Source organism: Rhinolophus hipposideros, assembly GCF_964194185.1.
Source record: "Rhinolophus hipposideros genome assembly, chromosome: 19".
In the NCBI taxonomy this organism is placed as follows: domain Eukaryota; kingdom Metazoa; phylum Chordata; class Mammalia; order Chiroptera; family Rhinolophidae; genus Rhinolophus; species Rhinolophus hipposideros.
This window is the reverse complement of record NC_138065.1, coordinates 21,006,149-21,026,039: the sequence shown is the minus strand read 5'-3', so window position 1 is coordinate 21,026,039 and position 19,891 is coordinate 21,006,149. Positions and strand designations below refer to the sequence as shown.

At 37.9% G+C, this 19,891-nt stretch overlaps 1 protein-coding gene across 2 annotated transcripts in view; it reads right to left on the bottom strand.

The window, feature by feature from the left end:
* The window catches only part of PLPPR5 (phospholipid phosphatase related 5), a 117,407-nt gene that overhangs the window by 42,789 nt on the left and 54,727 nt on the right, over nucleotides 1-19,891 (bottom strand). For both annotated transcript variants that reach the window (XM_081025198.1, XM_081025199.1), the window contains exon 4: nucleotides 4,156-4,332. In XM_081025198.1, coding sequence (XP_080881324.1) covers nucleotides 4,156-4,332 — 177 coding nt within the window. The remainder of the gene's footprint in view (nucleotides 1-4,155; nucleotides 4,333-19,891) is intronic.

Below are 19,891 nucleotides of genomic sequence, written 5' to 3'. Positions count from 1 at the left end.
GAATATGGTTTGCTAATATTTTGTTAAGGATTTCTGCATCTATGTTTATCAATGATATCAGCTTATAATCTTATTTTTTTTGTAATTTCTTTGTCTGGTTTTGGAATCAAGGTAGTGGATTAGAATTACTTTTGGATTAGAACTGCTTTTGCTGTGTCCCATAGATGCTGTGTTATTGTATTTTCATTTTCATTTGTCACAAGGTATCTTTTGATTTCTTCCTTGATCTCATTGTTGACTTATTATTTAGTAACATGTCATTTGATCCACACGTGTTTGTGTGTTTTTCAGGTGTTTTTTTTTTCCTTGCAATTGACTTTTAGCTTTATACAATTGTGGACAGATAAGATGCTTGATATGATTTCAATCTTTTAAATTTACTGAGACTTTTTTTGGGGCCTAACATGTGGCCTACCTTGGAAAATATCCCATGTGCACTTGAAAAGAATGTATATTCTGCTGCTTTTTAATGAAATGCTCTAAAAATATCAATTAAATCCATCTGGTCTAGTGTCATTTAAGACTGCTATTTCCTGTCATTTAAGACTGTTGATTTTCTGTCTGGAAGATCTGTCCGATGGTGTCAGTGGGATGTTAAAGTCGCCTACTATCGTTGTATTACTGTTGATTTCTCCCTTTATGTCAGTCAATATTTGCTTTATATATTTAGGTGCTCCTATGTTGGTGCTTAAATATTTACAAGAGTTATATCCTCTTGTTGTATTGACCCCTTTATCATTATGTAATCCCCTGTTGTTCTCTTATTATAGCCTTTGTTTGAAAGTCTATTTTGTCTGATATAAGTATTGCTATGCCACTTTTTTTTTTCATTTCCATTTTCATGAAATATTTTTTTCCCCATCCCTTTACTTTCAGTCTGTGTGTGTCTTTTGGTCTGAAGTGGGTCTCTTGTAAACAAGACATGTATGGATCTTGTTTTCTTATCCATTCAGCTTCCCTAGGTCTTTTCACTAGAGCATTTAATCCATTTACATTTAGTGATTATTTTAAATACATATTTATTACCTTTTTATTACTTATCTTTATGTTCTTTACCCACCCCTACCCCCTTCTTCTTAAAGAAATTCCTTTAACATTTCTTGTAATACTGGTTTTGTGGTGAAGAACTCCTTTAGCTTTTTCTTGTGTGGGAAGCTCTTTCTGTCCTTCATTTTTAAATGATAGCCTTGCTAGGTAGAGTAGTCTCGATTGCAGGCCCTTGCTGTTCATCACTTTGAATATTTACTGCCACTCCCTTCTGGCCTGCAAAGTTTCTGGTGAGAAATCAGCTGACAGCCTTATGGGAGCACCCTTATAAGTAACTCGCTGCCTTTCTCTTGCTTTTAGATTCTCTCTTTGTCTTTAACCTTTGCCATTTTAATTATAATATGTCTTGGTGTGAGCCTGTTTGGGTTCATCTTGTTCAGGATTCTGTGCTTCCTGGGCTTGTATGTCTATTTCCTTCATCAGATTAGGAAAGTTTTCAGTCATTTTTTTCTTCAAATAGGTTCTTAATCACTTGCTCTCTCTCCTGGTTCCCCTATAATGCGAATGTTGTTACACTTGATGTTGACCCAGAGGTCTCTTAAACTATTCTTATTTTTTTACTCTTCTCTCATTTTGCTGTTGTGATTGGGTGTTTTCTGCTACCTTGTCTTCCCAATCACTGATTTAATCCTCTGCTTCATCTAGTCTGCGGGTTATTCCTTCTAGTGAATACTTCATTTCGGTTATTGTAGTCTTCATTTCTGACTGGTTGTTTTTTTTTTATGATTCCTATGTCCTTCTATGTGCTTGCTATCTTTTTGTTGAAGTTCTCGCTAAGTTCCTGAGCATCCTTATAACCATTGTTTGAACTCTATATCTGGTAGGTTGCTTGCCTCCATTTCATTTATTTCTTTTTCTGGAGTTTTCTCTTGTTCTTTCATTTGGGACATATTTCTTTGCTTCCTCATTTTGGCTGCCTCTCTGTGTTTGTTTCTATGTATTAGGCAGATCTGCTACATCTCCCATCTTGGTAGGTTGGCCTTATGTAGTAGGTGCCCTGTGGAGCCCAATGGCACAATCTCCCTGATCACCTACACCAGGTGCTCCAAGAGTCCCTTGTGTGGGTTGTGTGTCTTCCTGTTGTAGTTCAGCCTTGGTAGCTATTGGCACATCAGTGGGTGGGATTGATCCTCAGACTTAGTGAATGTGGGGTTTGGTCAAGTGCCTTCTGGGCTGAGGTGTGGGGTGCTTACCCCAAGGAGCAGGATTTGCCCCAGAGAGCTCATGTGTCTGCTGAGACCATGCTTTGGATGTGCCGCTTGTGGGTCTAATTGGGTGGTGCTCTGTTGTAGTCTGAAGCTGACTTGCAGGTATGTTGGTTCTGGGGCCTCTTGGGAGGGGCCTCTGAGCAAGCCCAGATCAGCTACTACCTGTGACTAGCCGGGGATTACTTGGTAGGAGCTACAAAGTGATCCATAGTCAGTCACTGCCTGTGCTGGATCTAGAGGTGTGTGGGAGAGGCCATGCTGAAACTGAGGATGGCTGCAACCAATATCATGCCTGTGGTAGCTCCTAAAAAGCCCAGGGCACCCCAAGGACTGCTGACACCTGCCAGCTCCCATAAGGCTCAGCCACTAACAGAGGTTTGTGCAGTATGCAAGCTGGTTGAGGTAGTTCTCGGCAGTCACCAGGGTGGGATGAGTGGTGTTCACCAGGTTAATGTGGATTCTGGTTTGGTAATAGTGCTGAGTGTGGACCTACTCAGCAAAAGTCTCAGAGCACCATGAGGCCAACCAATGCCGACCTGGGGCCCACAGACCCCCAACAGTTGTCCAAGAATGAGTGCAATATGGCTGGGGCTGGCCACTGGCTGCAAATTGTGTGGGGCAGGGTCCCAAGGAGTCATCAGGGTAGAGCTAGCAAAGTTCAGCAGGCCAATGCAGATTCAGATTGGCTGTGTGGAGGAGGACTCAACACAGGACAGATGTCACCCACCTGCAGGCTGCATGAGAGGAGGATCCTATACAAGGAAAACGGCAACTATCTCTCCAGTCTTCCTCCTGAAGCTACCAACTCAATCACTCTCTGTATGTCTCTGATGCTTCCTGAGTCACTCCCTTTGCCAGAGCCCAGGGTGAGTGCCTGTGAGTGAGTGAGTCAGTGTGCTGTCCCTTTAAAAGAATGTCTGGGTTTCCCATAGCCTACCATCTCATCTGGATGGTCAGAATCTCACTGATTTTCAAAGCCAGATGTTGTGGGTGCTCCTCTAACTGGCACTGGTAATCCAGACTGGGGAGCCTGGTGTGGGGCTGCAGTCCCTCGCTTTTCCCAGGAGTTGTGGGGAGGGAACCTCCATGGCCAAGATATTCCTCCCGCTTCTCAACTGCCACATTCAGGTGTGGGGCCAGCTGGTTTGCATCTCCACCCCTCCTGCCAGTCTCAGTATGGCTTCTTTATAGCCTTAAGTTATAAAACTTATGTTCAGCTAGACTTCATATGGTTCTCTAGGTTAACTGTTCTACAATTTGGTTGTAATTTTCACAGGAGGAGGTAAGCACAATGTTTATGTACTCTGGCATCTTGGATCCCCATCCCAAGGAGATTTTAAAAATCAGAGTAGAGATGGCATTCTTACTTCCTTAAAAGTGACGATGTGTGCTCTTTACTACTCAGCAAAATCTGATTGGAGGCGGTATTGTCTTGGCAACACATGAATTTTTTGTTACTGAATGGAACTGGTTCATCTCATGAGTGAGGTTTCCCTGTTAGTGAGCATTGTGGATGTGACATGTCGCTATTGGAGGGGACTGTGCTGAAGCACTAGAGTATTCTGGGGTACTCTAGATACTCCAGGATGCAAAGTGCCATGAGGAAATTTTTAAAACAGCCAAGCAAACCAGCCGTAAAAACTGTCCATGGAGAAATGAATGTTTCTAGCCCTGTTCCATTTCATATAAAAATATTTTGTTAAGCCTTGTACATGTAGAATTTACATTTTTTTCATCTTCAAACCTGGCTTTAGGTGAAACAAATGAAGAAGGAGGAAGAAATGAGTGATCATTTCATGTGTCACATTTAGGCAAACAGTGATTCACACGTGTATTTTCCAATAGGTAGTTATACAAGTTAATTAAAAACGCAGTGATATCTAAGTAAATTTGTACTTACCAGAAATACTGCTATAGATATTCCAACCAGAAAGCCTGCTATCACATCTGACCAATGATTTCGATATTCTGCTACTCTGTTTAGTCCAGTAAGAAAGGCCAAACACATTAAGCCCAAGCACAGAACGGGCTTAGCAAGTCTTGTTCCTTTGGCTTTGATCGTGTTGGTAATGTACATCTGAAATATTAAATAAAAACATGACTTTTCATTAAGGCATTTCCTTGATACACACTATATTATATATATATATATATATATATATAAATATATATATATATATAAATAAATATATATATACACACACACACACACACACAGACAGACAGACATATGCCTAAACAGTTCAATAATTAACTCTATTTTACGAATTTTTTTGAAGGAAGATTTGTAAAAAAATTTAAGAGTAGTGATTATTTAATTTTACTTACCTAATATTTACTAATGGCTAATTCTTATGTAATATATTAATCATTTTGGAACACAGAGCACAGACATTCCAAGTGACCTTTTTTTTAAAACTTTTAATGTACCTATTCTTGTTTTATATAAATTTCCATTTTAGATCAATACTGTTAGAAGGGGAACACTGATAAAAAGAAGTGTTCTTAGTGTTTACATTTTTATATGCCATATTGAAAGGATGTGTACTTGATAAAATCAGAACTTGTGAGTATAGCTATAAAAAATAAAATGGAGTAGACTTTTACCAAGTAGGTATCACTTTAAAGAAAGAATTTAAGGTTCAATGCAGTGCCAACATTTGCTTTTATGTTACTATCTGAAATTGTGAAATTAAAGTAAATTTGACCAACTAGAATTAGGACAACCAAAAAAACTTAATTGCAAAGGGGGAAATATCAGCCAAAAACAAAACAAAACAAAACAATTTTAGTTATCTTCACATATGCTAATGAAGAACATACAGTGCCAACTGATCACATTGAATGAAATGTCTTCAAATTGTGACCATTATGCTTAAAAATAACTTAGTCCTTCCCCTAATCTGATTTATTCAATAGTTCAATTGCTTATTATTTAAATCCTGCTTTACCATATAAGCAAATCAGTTGACTGCAAGGGGAATGTGTCAGTTGTTATTTCAAGTCATTAGCAAAGTAATTATAAAAGAAATGGCTTTGACAGTACAATATATTTTTACCGTATTAATGTCAGTTAAGTATCTTATACTTAAAATATACTCAGAAAAATACTTGAGATGCATATAACCACTTGCCTATTGTCCTAAGTTGAAAAAATACATATATTTGCCTAAGAGATTGAACCAAAATCAATGCTTATATTTCTAATTCATAGCAGCCATTTTAGAATACTATGAAAATCAGTAATTATCTTCTCTATTGTTGTTATTGTTTTCCTGGGCAAAGTTTTCAGTCCTGTTAGCTGCCAGAAGAGGCTGTATGAATATTTAAACAGCCCGTGTGATACAAAGCTTCGATCTAGCCAAGTTCTAGCCTTCTGCAATCTATTCCAGATCCCAATACTCCAGGAAAAAAAGAAAAAAAAAAAGCTGGATTGTTTCCATCTTGGACCTGTGACCTTCAGAGCTGGGTCTCTGTGTTCTAAGCCTGTGCTGGGAAGAGCTGAATAATTTCAGTTATGGAGGATAAGTATACATGAGAGGGAAACAGGAAGAGATAAAAAAGAGAAAATGATGCTTTTGCAATTCTGAGACGATGTGTTAAAGAGCTCTGCCCACACAAATAATAAGGCAAGGATATCGCACCACTTCAGGTTTCCAGTACTGCATCTAACATAGTAATTCTCTACTTGACTAGTGCATATGAATAGGGAGTGAAACTTGTGCTGCTTGTGAGATTTTCTTTAACACAATTATAATGATTTCTTACCTTTGCATTTCTTCACATTTGTCAGAACTCTAAAGATATCCTATCCTTATTAAGACAAAATAAATGTGAACTGATAACTGAATGATATTAATACTGCTAATATTCTTTATAGCTATGATTTAATGAGTGATCACTATTCAAGGCAATGTTCTAAACATTTTACATTAATTATCTTATAAAATCCTCAAAATCATTATGTATGTCAGATGCCTTCATTGTATAGATGAAAAATTGAATCAAGATAAAGCTTATTATGGAGAATATACAATGTGACTATTGGAGTGGCACTGTTGAGAAAAGAGAGATGAAAAAGGGGGAAAGCACTTAGATAACTCAGTCTTCCTTTCTTCTGGCTTCATTGATTTCTTGCCTGGAGAAATGTCCAATGGACATAAGCCAAACATCAGCGAATGCAAGAGAGGTGAAATCAAAGGTAAGAGGAAGAAGGCCATCGTACTCTCACGGAGTGAGGCTACATCTATACTCTACTATTAGGGAGATAGAAAGCAGTGTAAGTGTAAGCTGTGTGAAACATCTATATGGCTTTGGAAAACATTTGTCTTTCCATTCATCTCCAAAGGCTATCTCAGATAAAGCCCAGCCCTTCCTTGTCCAATGTGTGTGGGCCTATAGAAATCTTCGATCTTGGGCTACAATCCTTTGAAGTTTCTTTTGAATGTTGAGTTCATTCCTAAATTGTTCTAATGACTCAAGCATTGTTTATAAGGAGCTCAAAGACACAGTCTGGCCACTATGCAAACGCATGAAAAAGCTCCTGTATTAGGAATAGCCTGGGACTTGGCTCTTCCTCCACCATATCCCCAGTTAACATACAGACCCAGAATGGAGGCAGATTGAATTTTAAGGGTTATGGGAGAAGGGTAACACTTGTTCAAATACATTTGCCTTTAAAATGGATCATAGCAGCGCTTTATAATGCACAGATTTTTCTGGCACATAATCAGTTGGCATGGATGTCACAAAAGAAAAATTAGAAAGTTTTCACTTACACTCAGCAACTCTTTGGTACATTATAAATGCCTTTTGACCAGTATAATTGTGTTATCCTTCCAGAATGTCTATTATTCCTAATTTACAGAAGATGAAATTATGGCAGAAGAATCTATTAAGCAAGTTGGATACAGGACAGGAATTGATTAGTTATGCTCTCTTGGTTTTTAATTCACTTATGAAACCATCTAGGTTAACCAGATGTCAAAATTTAGCTAAAGTAAAACACAAACAGAAGGGTGTATGATTTGAGCATTCCTCCAGGGTGAGTTAATCCTCACTACCTTACATGCCCACTAATTTAATCATTATGAACAGTCCTCATTCATCCATTCCCCCAATATCTACTAGCACAAAGATGCAGAAAGCCAAAAATGGTCATTTGTTTTTTGCTAAAAGTCAGGATTATATTCTTCTATACTTCAATCCTTGTTTATTTAAATATATACAATAATTGGCACATATATATAAGGGTTTTCTTACTTGTTTGTTTTTACTAAAATGTAATCACAATGCCCATATTATTCAATAATGTGAAATGACTCATTTGTGAAAATAAACACCCATATTATGCTGAGTGAAATAAGTCAGATAGAAAAAATCGAGAATCACATGACTTCACTGATATATGGTATATAAAACTGAAAACAACAAAAAAAACAAGACAAACAAATGAAGAAACAAAAACTCATAGACAATAGTTTAGTGGTTACCAGAGGGTAAAGAGGGAGGGAAGTGGTAGATGAGGGTAAAAGGGATCTGATATATGGTAATGGAAAGAGAACTGACTCTGGGTGGTGAACACACAATGTGATATATAATGATGTATTACAGAATTGAACACCTAAAATCTATGTAACTTTACCAACAATTGTCACCCTGATAAATTTTAAATAAATAAACAGTCATACCAAAAAAAAAGAAAATAATCATCCATCCGCTAGGTAAGTTGAGAAAACACTGTACAATTTTAAAACAATACTATATTATAAATACATAAAAATTTAAAAAAACCACACAAATGTTTGTGTTTGTTAAGCATTTACTGTACACCTGAAACTGTTTCTTCAAAGAGGATACCTTGAATGTTAGATCCAGAAGGATGAGTACCAAAGTTCCTGGTAAAGGGGAAGTGGTGGTGGCGAAAGGTATCCCAGGTAATCCTGCTGTGTGCTCTCCAAGCATTTGCTTTGTCCCCTCAGAATACTTACCATTGTGCATTCTTTTTATTAATTTTAGTTGTTTCCTTCACTAGAGTGGGTTCTGTACTGTAAATCCTGTGCTTAGTTAGCACTCTGCCTGACACACAGTAAGCACTCGATAAAGACTAGATTTACTAAATAAAATAATGAATAAATAAAAAATACAAAGGTACAGGGGAGAGAGTATGGAGTATTTTCTTCAGAGCATTAGTCATGATCTAAAAATCACATACTCCATTTCTATGTATATATGTTTGTCTGATCTTTCAAAAAGAATACTCTATTAGAATGGAATCCTTTGTCCATTCACTGTTCTCCCTGAAATGCATATAACACTTTTACATATTAGGCATTCAGAGATTACTGGATGAATGAATGCATGAATGATATGCCTGAGGAAAAGTGAATTTTTGAACTCTTTTATTATCTGAAAGTAGATATTGGCATCTTAAATTGTCTTGTCTATGTATTTACTTGTTCTCGTCTTTCTCCGCCTTGTCTATCTCATGCTGCCTGGACAGTACCTCGTACAGGTTAGGCACCTATCATAGGAAGACTACCAGCCCCCTAAAGATGCCCATGCTCTAATCCTAAAAACTTGTGACTATGCCACTTAATCACATGAGCCTTTAAAAGTGGAGAACCATCCCTGGAACCGTGATCAGAAAGAGAGTTGAAGATGCTATGCTGCTATCTTGGAAGATGGAAGGAGGGAGCCACAAGCCAAAGAATTCAGAGAGCCTCTAAAAACTGGAGAAGGCAGGGAATAAATTCTCCCTGAGAGCTTCCCAAAGGGATGCAGCTGGGCCGGAACCTTGATTTTAGCCCAGTGAAACCCATGTTGGACTTCAGACTTAAGGAACTCCAAAATAATGAAGTTGGATTGTTTGTCATTAAGTTTGTGGTAATTTGTCAATGGTGTCAAAAGAAAACTGTATTCAATCAATGTCTGCTTAATGTGTGAATGAGTGAATGCACTGGGATTCGTAAAAATGACATTAGAGGAAATAACTGGCATAGTGATTAGAGCATCTACTTTGGAACCAATAAGATCTGGACTTGAGTCCTAGTTCTGCCACCTAATTAGGCAAATGATAGTAAAAACATTACCTCACAGTATTGAAAGGATTAAATGACATAATATAGGTGAAGTACTTAGCACAGAGTTTGACCTACAGTGAGCCCTCAGTAACCGCAGGGTTAAGTCAGGGCTAGGCTGGAGAACACAAGCACCAGGACCTTAATGCTGAGGGCAGTGCTTGGTGAGTGGAGATCTTTGGTTTATGGCGGCATTGTGGCCCAGCACATGGAGAACTCGGTTCCTTCTCTTGTTTACATGCTTCTTTTAACTTTTTCCTTATGCTGTTTTGCCTTTTTTTTTTTTTACCCTCTTAAGTTCTTTGCCTAAACACATCCACTAATTGTTTATTTGCAGGTGATTATCATGAATTCTCTTATCCTTTGCCCCTCCTTCCCTACAAATTAAGCTACCTCAGTTCATCCCATCATTATGGAAATATCCCGGTACCCAGATCCCTCAGCAATCTGGACACTCTAGTGCTTTTGACATACTCTAGGCCTTCTCCCAAAATGTAGACCCCCTAATTAAGGCCACCAGTGCACATATCCTTGACCAGCCCAAAGTGCAGTTATAACTTTTCTGGACTGTACCCTGTAATCTTACTCATGGATCTATATTTCCTAATCAAGTAAGGATTGGATTAGCTCAAAACTGATTTTCAAGTTTTGACTATTTTAATTAATACCCCCTAAAAAAGCAATAGGTTTGTTTGTGTTTTTGTTTTGTTTTGTTTTTTCAATAACCACATAGCACTGTTGGTCATATTTCGTGACCTACTAAGTCCTTCATCACTTCCTCACACGGACTGATGCCCTAACAAGTTCCTCGAATCCTGGACTCCTGGGATTGTTCAAAAAAATCAAATTTCTAATTGTTTTCAAAATAGCATTCCATCCTGTCAAGACCACTTTGAACTTTTATGTTGGCATCTATCATATTAGTTCTCTTTCTCCCAGCTTCTAGTTAGCCCCACACAGATAACCGATAACAAGACAGCATCAAGGATAGAACCTCACAGCACTACACTAGAGAGCTGTTTGCAAATTAGTACAGAAACATTGAACAAAATTGGGGGAGAGGTTCATTTATTAAGCCAGCTGTGCCGAGTCCTGAAAGTCTTCTGGTATCCATAATTTATAAATTATCCACACTCATAAATTTTCCAAAAATCAATGTGAAGGTAACAGAATTGTGATGAGAAGTAATGCAATGGTGGAAAGAGGATGGACTTTGTACCTGAAAGATTTGTGTTCTCATAATTCAGACCTTTCAGGGCTGTGATGGGAAGCTTCAGTAAACGGTGGCATATTGAAGTCATAAATTTTCTATACCACAATCTAGGTTGTATAAAGCATGCAGCTACTTTATTTTCCATAACTGATCTAAACTTTATCTTGAGCACTCATCAGGCACTGAATAGGAATGCAATGGGGGAGGAAGGAACATTGAATAAATGCTCAATTGTTCTGTTTCTCACTCTTCCCTTTCTGGCAAAAGGACACTGGGGTCCAGTTTGAGGCCTATAAGACCCCATGGCTGAGGTGGCGAGACAACCTCAGAAAAGCCACAGGGCTGTCCTACAGAGTAGCCTCTCTGTCTTTGCTGGACTCCACTGCCATGTGCTTCTCCCTCTAAGTCACTGGGACCCTACTGACAATCACTGCTAATGCCTTTGTGACCCATGCTGACTTAGTCCCTCTGGGCTCACACGCTATACAGACCCTCTGAATCTCCAGCACATCTGTCTTCCGGCCCAGGTGGGCTGCCTGCCCTGTCTGGCCCTGTTGCAGGGTCTTCTGGCTCCCATCATACCTATCTTCTCTGCTGCCTGTCCTACCTGCCACAGGGGCACACTGACGTTGAATTCTCTCAGTTCAAGCATGAAATAAGGTACAACTCCGCTTCTTTATTTTCTCTTCAACCTCTCTGGTGTCCAAATTCCTTCTCAGAGTTTCTAACCTAAGCATGGTTACCCAAATGCTCACACATTCTACCCTTTGGTCTAACCCTCCTACTTCCTCAGCCCAGAAATTCTGCCTCCCCTCCCCAAAGCTGACAGTACCATCTTGCATTATATCCTGGTTCTTTATTACTGGCTTATAAGAAAATACTCAGATCTTCAAGTTTCCTTTGGGTATGTAAAGGTAGCTCTAGAATTTAAAAATTCCTATTGTCTCTTGACAAAAAGAATTGACTAATGGAAGCTAAACACCGTCTTCCTTTTCTGATTAGTATTGGCCCATCTCTCTTTTTCCAGCTTTACTGAGGTATAAATGGAAAATAAAAACTGTATATACTTAAGGTATTCAACTTGATGTTTTGACATACATACAGATTGTGAAGTAAACGCCACAATCAAACTAATTAATGCCCATTACCTCACATAGTTATCATTTTGTATGTATGTAATGGGTGAGAACATTTAAGATCTACCTACCGTCTTAGCAAATTTCAAGTATATGATACAGTATTGTTAACTATAGTCGCATTGCTCTACAGTAGATCTGTGTGTGTGTGTATGTGTGTGTATACACATACACATTGGAACATAATTCAGCCTTTAAAAAGAAGGAAATCCTGCCATTTGTGACATGGGTGAACCTGAAGGACATCATGCAAAGTGAAATAAGCCAGAGACAAAAAAGATAAATACTGCATGATCTCACCTGTATGTACAACCTAAAATAGTTAAACTCATAGAAGCAGAGAGTAGAGTGGTGGTTGCCAGGAGCTGGGGGTCAGAGAAGTGGGGAGATGTTGACTTTTCTCTATGGCCCATGAATATGAATAGAAATGAAACATCCTAGAGCTGTGTTGTCCAACATGGTAGCTACTAGTTAGTGTTGCTGCTGAGCACTTGAGATGTGGCTAGTGGGACCAAGGGACTGAATTTTTAATTTTAGATAATTTAAATTTCAAAACTAGTACTTATTAAAAAATTTTTAAATATGCTTGGAACGAATTGGGTATGTGCATCTACTTTTTACACTGTAAATTTCATGAATTCTAAATACAAACCAAATATTTTATATGAAATGTTAGTATCTGAATTAACATGCATGGACACACACAGAGGATGCCAAAAAAATGTGTACACATTTTAAGAAAAGAAAATCTACAACTTATTAGATTCTGTGACCTTACACAAATTACTTAACTTCTCTGAGTCTTAGTTATTCCATTTGTAAAATGAAGATGACAATAATAGTTTGTAGGGTTGAGCTCAGGAATCACACAAGGAGTATAAGTTTTATTATCATTATAAGGTACCATGAAGAGTTTTGTTTGCTTTGTAACTGGAATAAACCTAAAAGATTAAAATGATATATTTGGATTAAAACTATACATTTGCTGAAAGAAATAATAAGTTAAATTGCCTAACTTATAAGCATGGGATAAAGTCCTTAAATATAAGGACCTTAAACATAAGGACCTAAACATATTCCTGAAAAATCAAGAGTAACCATCCATTTTCTTTTCAATATACTTAATGGGTACCTAACAAAAGATTACATAATTACAAACACAGAATTTATCATGTAGTTGATGTCCTTGAATGGGCAACACTAGGGAGTCACAAATGTGACACAAATAACAACCACGTCAGTGTTGAGGACCAGCTGGTGCATGTAGTTAAGATCAGAATATGCTCAGTGACTCAGCTGTCCCCAGTACAATGGCTGATTGATGGTTTGGTCATGAACAACAGTCCTTTCATCACTGACACATTTACCTTATCCCTGAAGAGCAGCCGTGAAGGATTTTTCATGGAGACCATTTCTATCCAGTATAATTCCCCCCATAATATACTGTATATGTGGCACTTCGTCCATTAGCTAGAATAACAAAAACACTCTTACTTGACCTTTTTTTGATATCTATAAAATCTGAGAACCACACATATTCACCATTTGATATTTGTTTTCCATACTCCAGAGAGATAATATTAATATTTAGATAAAGATAGGCTGCTGTCTTATTTCTGATTGTAATACAAGAAAAAAGGCTATATGACATACAAGGCATTGTGTGCAAGCAAAAGATATTTAATTCCTATCATTTAAAGAAGTCTATCGTCTCTAAGATTTAAAATTTGCTGACTAGCAAGTAAGAAATTAAAATTAATATGTAAAAAAATCAATCTGGAGATCTTTAATTTAAAGGCAAATGAAGAAAGTAGAACCTGTAAAACTACTAAAATACACAAATAAAAAAAATTAAGTATTATCAGGGACAAGAAGTTAGTCGTAAAAACGTAAAAGCAAATCTCAATATGACTATGTTTAGAAATAGGGCCTTTAGAAAGATAACCAAGGTTTAATGAGGTCGTAAGGATGGGGCCCTAATCCAATAGGATTGGTGTCCTCATAAGAAGAGGAAGAAACACCAGAACTCTCTCTCCATGTAAACACAAAGGAAAGGCCATGTGAGGACACAGTGAGAAGGTGGTTGTGTGCAACGCAAGAAGCAAGTTACCAGGCACCAGGTCTAGTGACACCTTGATCTTGGACATTTAGTCTCCAGAATTGTGAGAAAGTCAGTGTCTGTTGTTTAAACTACCCAGTCTGTGGTATTTTGTTGTGGCAGCCCTAGCAGATTACACACCTTCACCCAGAGCCACATTTAAGTATGAAGCATTTTGAGATTAAATCCTCAGAACATCATCAGTGCTCAGTAATTACTTGTTAAATAAGTGATTAATAAATAATTGAATTAAATTGTTATTTTCAATTGGTGTTTTGGTATTAAGCCAACTTAATAATTGATTTTTTTAAATCCACACTTCTTTAAAATGTGATCTGTTATAAAATGACATAAAAATATAGTGAATCAAGATTCTTATATTTTGAGCCCTTTCAGACACTTCTTATGAGACACTAAGATAATCAATTGGTGACACTCAAAATTACTGAAAAACCTAAACTAAATCTGTGAATTTAAAGGAAAAGATAAAAGTCACTGCTAAAGAAAAATCTTGGGAATTGTGTGACCACCAGGTCAATACAAGTCATTAATAGTGCAATGTGTCTGATAAAACAACCAAGCAGACACTAAAACAAACAAACAAAAACTAATGCCATCTTAGGTTTATTAGCACTGAATTAGTTTTTGAGGTGTTTATGTAAATAGTTTATCTTTGACATCCCTTAACAATTACATTTGTGAAGCACTTTATGGTCATAGAATTATAGAATTTTAAAAGAAGTAATTTTACAGAAAATTCATATGTTTCTAAACCATATTCCATGAGTTCTTAGGAAAGCACAGAGAGGGTTCCAGAGCATTTATGAGGAGGGAGTGAGGGAGGGTGGGTTACAAGATTATATGTTACCAGGACTGGTTATTTAATTTGCAGCGTCCAGTGCAAAATAAAAACGAGAGACCCCTTGTTCAAAAATTATTATGGATGTCAGGATACTGACAGAAGAGCATTAAACTAGCATGGGCCCCCCTGAACACAAGGCTCCAGAGGACAATGCAAGTTACACACTCATGACGTGTCCTCACATGCCATGATTGCCTTCTTAGAAAGTTGCTTGGCAAATTACATGAAGAATGAATGGATTATAATGGGCAAGAGGAGAGGCTACTTAGGAACATTTTATCAGGAATCTAGGTAAGCGATGAAGAGAGCCTGAACCATGTTTGTGAAAGTGGGAGTGAAGTTTTATCATCCTAAAGCAACACCTCCTATGACCTTCACTTCACTATTTAATTTTCCCTATTTTAATATTTGAAAATAACCTCAAAGCTGTAATCTTAACACCATAAAGCTTTATGAAATCGAAGTACCCCGTAAGAAAACTTTATGGATTATTCCATAAATCAATCAATTACAGAATGAGTTAAAAGACCCTGTGATTCTGTGTTAAAATTGGCACAGCTGAATTACAGGGTGCCATTGTAAGTGAAATTTAATAGCAATGAATGTATGAGCACCCTGGGGCCGTTGAGAACATTTCAGTAGAAGAAACAAGCCTGATTTATGTGTGGCGGGCTCCTTTACTGTTCCTTATGTGGCGAGTGCACTGTGATTTCTGACTCACTCTAGGAAGCCAGCAGCGCTAGACCACAGCACCCCGGACCACAGCACCCCGCCATGGCCACGTGAGCAGCAAAGGACATGCTGCGTCAAAACCCCATTCCCGGGAAACTACGGAGACATGAGTCACCCGGACAAAGGGCTGGGGTTCAGGAACCTGGAGTTCCACTGTCAGCACCCTGGGGTGTGGCTGCATGAAGGAGGCAGTAGATGGGGTTCAAATAGTACACTTGGGAGGCATTCTGGACAGTAGATGGGGATCAAATAGTACACTTGGGAGGCATTCTGGACTCAGATCCTGGCTCCAGCACACATCGGCTCTGTGACTCTGGGCAAGTTATTATACATTTCTCTGAGTCTCAATTTGTACACCTTTAATTTGGGATTTATGATAGTACCTATAGCATACAAGGGTGAGGATCAAATGAGATAATCTATGTAAAGCACTTAGCAGAGTACTGACACACACAGTAAAAAGATGTTACTTATTATTCATCTACTCACACAAATACAGTATATCCTCTTAAGGGAAAATAACAGTCAAAAGGGTCTCAACAGTCTATTCAATAAATGGTGCTGGGAAACCTGGACAGACACATGCAAAAAAATGAAGCTGGACCACCTCCTTACACCATATACAAAAATAAATTCAAAATGGCTTAAAGACTTAAATGTAAGATCTGAAACCATAAAATACCTAGAAGAAAATATAGGAAGAAACTTCACAGACATTACCCAGAGTAAGATTTTTACTGATATATCCCCTCGCACGAGGGAAGTAAGAGAAAAAATAAACATGTGGGATTACATCAAACTAAAAAGTTCTTTCACAGCAAAGGAAACCATCAATAAAACAAAAAGGGATCATAATGAATGGGAAAATATATTAGCCAATGATATATCTGATAAGGGGTTAATATCAGAAATTTATAAAAAAAACTCACTCAACTCAACTCCAAAAAACAAACAATCCAATTAAAAAATGAGCAGAGGACTTGAAGAGACATTTTTCTAAAAAGGACATACAGATGGCAAACCGACATATGAAGAAATGCTCAACCTCACTAACCATCAGAGAAATGCAAATAAAAACCACAATGAGATACCACCTCACCCCAGTCAAAATGGCTATCATCAGTAAATCAACAAACAACAAGTGCTGGCGCGGATGTGGAGAAAAGGGAACGCTTGTGCACTGTTGGTGGGATTGCAGATTGGTGCAGCCACTATGGAAAACAGTATGGAGGTATCTCAGAAATCTGAAAATGGAACTACCCTATGATCCAGTAATTCCACTCCTAGGCACCTATCCGGAGAAATCCAAAACTCCAATTCAAAAATCTTTATGCACTCCTATGTTTATTGCAGCACTATACACAATAGCCAAGACATGGAAACAACCGAAATGCCCATCGGTAGATGACTGGATTAAGAAGCTGTGGTACATTTATACAATGGAGTATTACGCAGCCATAAAGAAGAAAGAAATCTTACCATTTATAACAACATGGATGGAACTAGAGAACATTATGTTAAGTGAAATAAGTCAGACAGAGAAAGACAAATACCACATGATCTCACTTATATGCGGAATCTAAAGAAAGGAATAAATGAATGAACTAATCAGAAACAGTTTTGGAGACAAAGAAGAAAAACTGAGGGTTGTTAGATGGGCGGGGGAGTGGGGATAAAGGGAAAGGTGAGGGGATTAGAAAACAGTCGGTAATCACAAAATGGCCACAGGGTTTTGAAAATTAATTTGGGGTACGTAATCAATAATGTTGTAAAGATTTTGTAGGGTATCCGATGGACACGTGTCCCATTTGGGAGACCATCTCAGGGATGATGTAGATGCCTGATCACTGCAATGTACACCTGAAGCTGAACAATAATGAATGCCAACTATATAATTTTTTATATATATATATATATATATATATATATACATATATATGTATACATATTTATGTATATACTTACAAGAAGTGGAGTACAGCATTAGGAATAGAGACAGTGGAAATGTAATGGCTATGTGTGATTTCAGAGGGATAGTGGATAGGGGAGGGGGGTTCACACAGTGTGAGGGATATAAATAATAAATGTCTAAGTATTACTTTGTCTTGTGCACCTGAAACTGACAAAATATATATGTATTTTTTAAAAAAAAAAAAGGGTCTCAAGTTTTAGGGCTTTTTCGAGTGTGTAAAGAGTATTTTGAAGTTGGCTGCTGGAGGGTCCAAAGTGGCTCTGTACAGAATGCTGAGAATGTGGCCACGAGCAACCACAGACTCAGCTAGTGACAGGTACCCTACCAGCCAGCATGTCTGTGAATCCAACTCAGCTGCCTCTATGTCCACAGGCAGTTGTGGGTAACTGGGATTGTTTATGGGCATGACCTCCCCACCCTCAGAATGTGCATGGATCCACTACAGGCATCATCTCTAATTACGAGATTGATTAAAGGTTTTCCCAGTTGAGTTTATTTAGAGAGGTGAAGAGGCCCAGTAGGAGGGCCATTGGGGCCTTATATAAATGCCAAAGTGGATCCTATCACCTCTCTTGGCTCTAATGGAATTGCCATAGAAAATGGAGAAGCTTAATTTATTTAAGGAATTAGACCTATTTATACAGAACAATCGATCTAGCGCTTTGTGTAGGCTCAGCCTCCAAATCTGAGTAACCACTTTCTGCATCAGCATGCTTTGAGAGTAGAGATTTATTAGGAAGCAAGAGCAAGACATCTGCTTAAACCACCTTGTTACAAATAATGAGCACTTAAGATATGGCTGTAGGTGTTGGTACCAGCCAACACACTTTTCTAAGTCTGTATGATATTCATGCCACTGTTGCCACTGTGGTGGCTGTAAAGAAATGGCCTCTAACTCAGTGAATTTATAATCTACGGTGACAAAGTATACAAATAAGAAAACACCAAAGCTAATCTTTACTCTTTTAAAGTGTCACATTACCAAGGCCTTCCAGATCAGAACATGTGCACTGGTGGGGTGGCAGCAGCAATCTGCCGAGGTGCCGGCAACAGGACGACGTAATAAAACAACTACCAAGTGTCTACCTGCTCTTTATGACTGCCATGCTCTGGTGATTGCAAACAATATCAGTGATAACGTACTCTTGCCCTTCTCCACCCCAAATCTTTGGTTGATTATGGCAAATTGTATTCTTCAAAAATGGCTGCAACAGTACCCTAACCCCTTGCTCCCTTGCCACTCTCCCATGAAGAGGTAAAGTTAAATTCTCGTCCCTTTAAATCTGGGGTCTTGTGACTTGCTTGTAACCAACAAAATGCAGTATACGTGACACTAGGAACTCATCAAAGCTGGTGAACTTTTGCCTAGTTCACTGGAACACTTGTGCTGAGAGTTCTGTAGGAAACCTGATCACCTGGGGCCGCCATACTGTGAGGAAGGAAAGACATATGGAAAGGTCATGTGCAGGCAACCCTAGTTTTCCAGTCCTTCCAGCCAAGATGCAGACATCTGAATGAACAATCATGACCAGATATCAAGACACCCTTCAGGTCAGTCTTTAGAGTCTTCCCAATTGAGGCCAGAAACATCATGGAGCAGAGACAAGACAGCCATGCTGTGTCATTTTCCAATATCTGACCTACAGAATCTGTGAGCACAATAAATTGTTTTATGTTACCATGTTTAGGGTGGTTTGTAGTACGTAGAACACTGGTCTAAGTTGAAATAATTAGTGCAGTTACTGTTGAGTGTTATTATATATATTTAAGCTTCAAATCAGAACATTTCTATTACATAATCTCTAATAAATATTGTATTGCACATAGAAATTAATTCGAAGAATGCCAGCTATACATTTGATTTCTGACATGTGGACTCAGCAACACATATTCATCTAGAAAGTAAGTGTGTAAATGGGAGCCGCTCAAGCATGCTTTGGCCTTAGAATGTCTCCAGCTCCTATGGTGTTACATTTCAACAGTAGATTGGAAAGGAAAAACAAAAACAAAAACAAAATACAAAAGCATAGTAAGTGTAACCATTTTACTTTTTATCCAATCTCAGAGACTTATCCACTCTGCTTTCTCCCACCCTCTTAATCTACAGCCAATGGATTTCATGTAACCCTCCTCCTTTGATTCTAATGTATAAAATAAGTTGCAAAACGGCCATTTTCCGGAGCATTTTCTCAATCTGTTGAGACTTTGCTTCCCAGCAATCGTCATCAGTTTGGTTCAAATAAACACTTACAAGCTAAAAACAAAACAAAACAAAAACAGAAAGGGACCTTGAGTTATTTCAATTCTGCCAATCTATGTCACTACTTGGAGTTTTTATGTTTAATTTAATGAAATAACGCAATGAAACAATGAAATATTCATTAAGTGAAATAATGTAAATGTGCTATATTTTTGTTTACTTAATTCATACATGAAATATTGCACTGAACTTTTATCTTTAAAATTAAAACATATTGTTAATTGCTTATTTTAAAACTGAAAATGAATCAGTAAAATGATTATTACTGTTATCACATAACTAAA